At 41.7% G+C, this 8,280-nt stretch overlaps 1 protein-coding gene across 1 annotated transcript in view; it reads right to left on the bottom strand.

Moving 5' to 3' along the window:
* The window catches only part of usp34 (ubiquitin specific peptidase 34), a gene marked incomplete in the record, with an annotated part of 152,736 nt that overhangs the window by 136,204 nt on the left and 8,252 nt on the right, over window positions 1–8,280 (bottom strand). Inside the window, 2 exon segments of the mRNA XM_032516524.1 lie at window positions 5,929–5,979; window positions 6,875–7,430. Of these exon segments, the coding sequence (XP_032372415.1) occupies window positions 5,929–5,979; window positions 6,875–7,430 (607 nt within the window).

Raw genomic sequence — 8,280 nt, 5'->3', positions numbered from 1 at the left:
GGGGGCATACGGACATAAAATCCTGAGACATTTAGATAAACTACCTGTTTAAAGAAACAGTAAGCAGTGGAAAAACAGACAGAGTACACCTTTATTACACTGCCGTAAAGGTTTTCTATAATTGGATGTTTCATCTTGGGAGAATATTATATTTGACGTGAATTCAAAATAGTGTCAACACCCGCATTGAACGCTGCTGCAGTCGTGTTTCTTCTGTTGCATTTCTTAACATTTGCTCCTCCATTTGATTTTATGGAAAGTACCCTCCATGCCAATCTCCAAGTGTGATGGAGGGTATGTGATGATGGGGGGGGGCTATTTTTAATTCCAAAGGCCAAGGGAACTTTATCACGATGCATGATATCCTGACAAATAGCTAGCCTTTAAAAATAAAAATCACCAGCATCCTATGGGATTTAAAATAGTGGGGTGTATATTATCTCTGATTCTAACATAGGGGGGTGTATACTTATGCCCTGTATTCTAAAAGGGGGGTGTATACTTATGCCCCTGTATTCTAAACATAGGGGGGGTGTTTACTTATGCCCCTTATTCTAACATAGGGGGTGTATACTTATGCCACTGTATTTTAACATAGGGGGGTGTAATACTTATGCCCCCTGTATTTTAAATAGGGGGTGTATACTTATTGTCCCTGTATTTTAACATAGGGGTGTGTATACTTATGCCCGCTGTATTTAACATAGGGGGGTGTATTATGCCCCGTATTTTAAAATAGGGGGTGGATACTTATTGTCCTGTATTTTAACATAGGGGGGTGTTACTTAGTCCTGTTTTAACTAGGGGGGTGTAACTTATGCCCGGTATTTAACATAGGGGGGTGTAATTATGCCCCCTGATTTAACATGGGGGTGTATACTTATGTCCCTGTATTTTAACATAGGGGGGTGTTACTATTGCCCCTGTATTTTAACATAGGGGGGTGTATACTTATGCCCCCTGTTATTTAACATAGGGGGGGGTGTATATTATGGCCCTGTATTTTACTAGGGGGGTGTTAATTAGCCCCTTTATTTTAACATAGGGGGGTGTATACTTACGCCCCCTGTATTTAAGGAGAACATTTATTTATTTGATACCATTACTCATTCACAAAGAAATTGGGTTTAAAAGACCATGGCATGAAACATGGCCCCCCCGTGGCTATAAATGGTGAGAGGTGTAAACAAGAGTCCTGGGTATCCTGCTCTGCCTTGAGGAAAATGAAAGCTCAGATGGGGCCCACTGGAATCCTTCCCCTATGAAGTCATAAGGGGCAAGGTTATCTCCTCTCTCTTCTTTGCCCACCCGAGAATTTGCCTTCACCTCAGTTCTTATATAGACCACTAGGTTATATAAAAGACTTCAGACAGTATGACACTAAGGTCTATATAAAAGAGACTTCAGACAGTATTAGGGACCACTAAGGTCTATATAAAAGAGACTTCAGATACAGTATAGGGACCACTAAGGTCTATATAAAAAAGAGATTCAGATACAGTATTAGGGGACACTAAAGTCTATATAAAGAGAATCAGATACAGTATTAGGGACCACTAAGGTTCTATATAAAAGAGACTTCAGAAGACAGTATTAGGGAACACTAAGGTCTATATAAAGAGACTTCAGATACAGTTTGGGACATAAGTTATATAAGAGAATTCATAAGTATTAGGGACCACTAAGGTCTATATAAAGAGAATTTAGATACAGATTAGGGGACCCACTAAGGTCTATATAAAGAAGACTTCCATCAGTATTAGGGGACCAAACTAAGGTACTAGGACCACTAAGAGTCTATATATAAGGTCTATATAGAGACTTCAGATACAGTATTAGGGGACCAATAAGGTCTAAATAGAAAGAGCACCATGTCATGGGACCTTTAAAGGTTGGATTTTCCTAATTTTTTAATTAAGGCAGTAAAGATCAAGCGATGTTTTTTTATATTCTTTTTTAGGAACTTAGCATGGGTTCATACCTATGAGCACCACTGTACTAAGTATTTCTCCTTCTTTAACTCAGTGTGTTGGACAGTTTGGTGTAGTCGTGCCAATTTGGTGCACTTTGAACACCATGATTGATTATAAATCTAAAACAATGTATTTTAATAAGATAAATCTATTATTTTGAGGTTGTATATCAGTTAATTGACCAGTAAAACAGTGAAAGCTGGAAGTTTCTCTAGTAGTAAAGCTCATGGTTTCATTCGCCATTCTTGAATAATCTCTCTTTCCCCCCCCCCCCTTCTTAGTTGAATAAAACTGAATACGATGGGATGGTAAAAGCCATCGAGTTGGCAGATTATACGGGGACATGTTACTGCTCTCTGGCCGACAGTGATTCATTTTCTGGAATTAAAAAAAAATTCAAACTCCCCCAGCTCCCCCCCCCCCCCCCCCCCCCCCCCCCCCCCCCCCCCCAATCTACAAACTGCAATATACACATGAGCTTATAAAACACTGTTTATCATAGTGCATTCGTATCCAAAACTGTTATTAAACTGATTCTGATCTCTCAGGAACACGGACCACCGAAAAACGCTGTTACCATGGAGACTATGAGGCTCAGCACGCTGTAATGATGTGGCCGTCATTTTGACAAAACAGACAAAGAGGGCAGGAAACGTGGACAATACTTAGCTAAACAGAGAACTGCACCCAATTTCATAAAAAAAGAAAAGAAAAACAACACACTCACTGACATGAACCAAAACAGTGACATCAGGAACTTTCTGATTAAATATTTCAGCGTTGAGCCGTAGTTTCCAAAAACCTCCAACATGAGCAGTCATTCTTTTCTTAGGTCTTTGATACTTTTCTTTACTTTTATATAAAGAGTAGTACAGTATTAGGGACATAAGTCTTTAAAAGAACTTCAGATACGTTAGGGACCACTAAGGTCTTATAAAAGAGACTTCAGATACAGTATTAGGGACCCACTAAGGTCTATATAAAGAGACTCAGAGTACAGTATTAGGGACCAACTAGGGACCACTAAGGTCTGATAACAGAGACTTCAGTACAGTATTAGGGGACCACCTAAGGTTCTATATTAAAAGAGACTTCAGATACAGTATTAGGGACCACTAGGGCCACTAAGGTCTATATAAAGAGACTATCAGATACAGTATTAGGGGACCACTAAGGTCTATATAAAAGAGACTTCAGATACAGTATTAGGGACCACTAAGGTCTATATAAAAGAGACTTCAGATACAGTATTAGGGGACCACTAAGGTCTATATAAAACAATCCAAAAAGCACCATGTCATGGGACCTTTAAAAAACTAAATTCAAGCTGGTCCACCCATCGCAGAGCAAACCGTAGCAACATGAAACCTCTCATCAGAGAAGGTTTATTTTTGGACACTCTGCTCCGGGTTATCAGGTGTCTGAGGTCAGATCTGAGAAAATCTCTTACTTCAGGAGAGAAAAGGTCTTGTACTGAAGTAAAATGCAAACTGTAAGTGGGAGAAGACACTTATTCATCAGAGATTATTTGACAGAAAGTTATGGCTAATGACTTTTAGGTAATAACTTCTGTCCTGGTGACCGCACTGCTGTCCAATTAAGGGGAAAATCGTCTGCCGAGTGGACATGACTTTCAGAATTCTTTAGACAAAATCCCAGGATGTGACTCAGCGAAAACTGGTGTTAGTAAGACTTAGGTATTCTTCTTCTGAGTCCAGGGCCGATGACACATTTTGTTCCATTATTTCCTGTTCATTTGTTCAAATAATTTCCAGGGCATGTGCATGGTGACCTCAGATCGCAACCGAAAGAAAGGAGTGCGGGGTTTTCCCTGCCATGACAAGGCCATTTTGGACACCACCTTATCCAAATCAATGTAAAATCATTGTAAGTACCAAAACTAACTAAATATCTTTCCTCAGATCGTGTTATTGTAGCTGGTCCCCAGGTTGCCTATGTCGATGACGTTCCACTTCCGGGATTTCTCCCTTGCCACAGGAAATTCCACCAGATGCCCTCCTCCATCCAGCCATCCTCTGGTGGATTTCTGAGGACTATGGTTACCTGGTCCTCAGATCTCTGCAGGGTGAATCCAGAAGCTTAGCTGATACATATTCCAAATCTGAGGACTATGGTACCTGGTCTCAGATCTCTGAGGGTAATCCCAGACAGCTAGTTAGACTATCTATCCAATCTGAGGACTATGGTTACCTGGTCCTCAGATCTTGCAGGGTGAATCCAGAAGCTAGTCTAGACTATTCTGATCCAATATGAGGACTTGGTTACCTGGTCCTCAGATCTATGCAGGGTAACAAGACAGCTAGCTAGACTATCTGTCAATCTGAGGACTAGGCTACCTGGTCCTCAGACTATGCAGGGTAAATCCAGACAGATAGCCAGACTATCTGTCCAATCTGAGGACTATGGTTACCTGGTCCTCAGATCTCTGCAGGGTAAATCCAGACAGATAGCCAGACTATCTGTCCTCTCTGACTTTTCTGCTGCACAACTAACACTACTTTTGAACGTACACATGTTCCACCAACATCTGCGCTCCGTCTGGCGCTTAGCACCGCCCAAGACAATTGTGATTGGTTTTAAGAAATGCCAATAAACCAGAGCATGTTACTCTCCCATCCGGGAACACTGTGTGGACTATCCAGACCCTGGCAATGTCTGGCAATGCGAGACTTGTCCCCAGTGGACTTCTTAAGCAAGTTTTGGCTTTAAGCTTTTTGAGTGCTATATATATATATATATATATTGATCATCTGGTCAAGCTCTTTCAATGTTTCAGACACAGATATGGAAATAATAATGGTCCAAATTGATGTGAAATTGCAAAATAAGTCCACCTAAGTCTTCCACAAACATAGTCTCTAAAGGCCTGCTGGGTGGGAACATAAACCTGATAAACCAGAGTCTCTTCAGCAGGTCATGTGACACAGTTTGGCCCATACGGTCTGCTATTGTCCTCGCCTCTTACAGCAAACTCACAACAGGCCTACATCTACTTTTCATCGTGGCCCCTGCACCCCCGGCTCCTGCTCTGGATTCAGCACAGCTGTCGGGTTCGAGAGCTTGTCTGTGCAGTTTCACAATAAAACAGTTTCAACATACAATAAGTAAGAGAAACCCGACGAGCACAAGAACAAGACGACGGAGACAAATGTAACTTTGAAGCATTTAGCAGACAATAGTTCCCAAAGCACCTTTGTTTGATTTATGAATGATTTTAACTTAAATAACTTAAAATCTCTAACACCGCAAGAAAAAAAGTGTAGTAACGTATGCAGGAAACTTCTGTTCTGATTAATCGCCCCTAGTGCGTTGCTCCTAAATGGTGATTTTATTCTTTCTAGCCTTTTTACTTTTGAATTGGATTTTTTTTTTTGACATTTTAGGCCTTTTTTTTTTTTTTTTTAAAGGACAGCATAGACTTGAAAGGGGAGAGAGGGGGGAATGACATGCAGCCAAGGGCATCAGGTCAGACTAAGCTTCTTTATATGGGTGCCCGCTCTACCAGGTGAGGCGCCGGACTTGTGAATTTTTAAGTAATTCCCCCCTTTTGTATTGTTTTTTGTGTAGGTTGTTCTTTTTTCCATGTACACTGACGACATTTGTCCTAAATCTACTTATGTATAATTTTCTTTCCCCTATGAGAGCTTTGTACGCTGTTTTTTGTCAATAAAAAGTTTTTTAAAAAAGTTCTGGAAGCAGCAGATATTAAGTCAGGAGTTTCACTGAAATGAATGAGGAAGTCTGTTGTTTTTATTGCAGCAGATATCACTGGTCTGACCTAGCCCTAAAGAAGTAGGTTTTTTTGAGGTATCTTGTTCCTGCTGTAGTCGTCGGGTGATCCACAGAAAGCAGAATGTACACTTAACTTGACTCGGTAGCAAAAAAAAGACGTAGTAGTAGTAGCAGTAGTAGTAGTAGTAGTAGTATTACTTACATTCATGTCGCAGAAGGAGCCGAGGATGTTACTTTCGTGAGCAGATATGTCCTGGAGGATAGAAACGGAGACAGAAAGAGCAGACAGTAAATCAGAGTTTTAGAAGTCCTACATGACGAGAACAACTGGCATCCTGAAAAAGAGTGATTAAAATGACATTCAAAGGGATGTTAAAGAGCTTGAACAGAGAAGAACGTGTTTTGGTCTTCCGCCAAAACATTAAAAATAAAAAAATACATCTGGGTGTTTACACTGACAAAAACACACATCTGTAAGATTGAAGACAACACTATGTGGATATGTGGATCGGTCTGATCTACGGCCCTATCTGGACTAAGGAGAGCCTGACAAATACTGCTTTTATGGCAGGTACTGACATCAATATTTATGAGTTTTAAAAGAAATCCAACAATGGCTAATGACGGCCGCTACGATACACCAAACCCAGGGGTCGGTTCGTGTCATTTTTGACCCACGATTCGATACAAACCTCGATTGTTTTTTTTTGGGGTTCTCAGTTAAACTTAACAACTCTTTTTCTGACACATGGCGTTGTTTTGTCATTGATTACATGCCACTTTGCAACACAGTAATACAACAAATACCTTATTTATTGATTTTGATTGATTTCAATGTCAATTGATTCAACATCAAAGATTCTTTGGTACCTTAAAATAATGTTTCCAAAATCGTTTTTAGTGGTTCATTAACTTGTTGGAAGGAGACATAAGAATAATTCCTTATCTCCATGTATCCTAAAAATGATTGGCATCAAAGGGAATTTGCCTTAAATAATCCATTTTGAAAGCCTTAATATTTATAATATTTATAACCTGTGCATATTTTATATATTTATTGTCAAAATTTAAAAAATCAAGCACTTCCAGGCTCTTATCTGCACGCGTGGTGGTGTGTGTTGGGTGTGTGATGTGGGCGTTGTCCTCACCTCTATGGTGGGGTGTGTGTTGTGTTTGTAGGCCGTGTAGAGGGGGAACTGGATCTGGAAGATCTTGGCGGCACAGAGCAGCAGCTTCTCCCTCTCCTCTGTGCTCCAGGAGATGAACGGGTCCTGGTTGTCACCGCTTCCACTTTCTCCGACACCTCCATCACCACCCGCGGACCCGCTATCGCTCTCCCCAGGCTCCGGCGCTTCCATCTGGGCTTCGCATGGCCGGCTGAGCCCCTGAGCCTGGCTCTGGGTCTTATTCTGGTTCAGGTCGGGGGCGTCGGCGTCCTCTTCGGCAGAGTCTCTCTCCACATTCACAGGTTCGTCCTCCCCGGGTGAGGACGGCTGGGGGAGGGATCCGGGTGCAGCCTCGCCCCCGCTCCATTCAGACCCCCCCTCTGCCCCAGACGCGCCTCCTTTATGGGTGTGGTCCTGGGTGCTGCAGAGGCGGTCTCTCAGGCTGCTGATCTGAGCGACGACCAGGTTGATGAGGGCGTAGACCAGCTGATTGAAGACCTCCAGGTGTTTGTACTCCTTGAAGCAGCAGAGACATTGTCTGAAGACACAAGGCAGGAGGAAGCGTTATCGAGGAAATCAACATGGCTGCAGAGCCTAGAGCAGTATTAGTGTAACAGTGAACATAATAGAAAGAAATATCTATCTAAGGATGTAACGTAGACTAAAAGTTGTTTTCTAAGAGATGTAATTCCTGGAGTGACTATCGAGGTGCAAGCACAAACAAATCACTTTTATGAGTGAACACAACATGGCATTAGATTAACGTTTTCTGTTTTAAGGTACTGACACATCAACCCGATAATCGGCAGTCGGAGAGTCTGGCGACGTCGGTGACTCGAGTCTGTTTGGTGTTTTTCGTGCCGTCTGCCTTCATTCTGGCCGACCCGACAAGCTTTTTTAAAAACCTCTTTAACACCTTTTGTTTAACCAGAAACAGCTCCGAAGTCGCCAGCGCTAGGCCAACAATGGCTCTTTCATTGGTAAAGGTTGCTGACACCTGGCCTGGTCAAAACCCTAACCACACCAAGTCATAGTGATAAGTCCTACTGAAGGAGAGCCTAGAAATCTAGATGCACCCTAGCAGCAGCAAATAGCTAGGGTCAGATTTCCAACTCTTGCAATCTGAAAAAAAAAACAAATTCTGGTCAGGTCAATCACGTTGGTGGGCATAATTACAAAAGAGTTGCGGCGGTTCAGCGTGAATTCCCTGTAGGCCTGGGCAATATGAAGAAATTCAATGTCGCAATCTTTTTCACCAAGTAGGTTGATTTCAATACCGCAACAATGTTGTAGTGTTCAGTGTTGGTGCTTTCCCAAAATATTTACACAATGAGATTTTAGATAAATTATCATTAATAATGTGGATATAATGACTAAGTGGGTAAAGG

This window comes from Etheostoma spectabile, chromosome 5 (genome assembly GCF_008692095.1).
Source record: "Etheostoma spectabile isolate EspeVRDwgs_2016 chromosome 5, UIUC_Espe_1.0, whole genome shotgun sequence".
Taxonomy (NCBI): Eukaryota; Metazoa; Chordata; class Actinopteri; order Perciformes; family Percidae; genus Etheostoma; species Etheostoma spectabile.
Note: the sequence above shows the minus strand (reverse complement) of the source record. Positions and strands in the feature narration are given on the sequence as shown.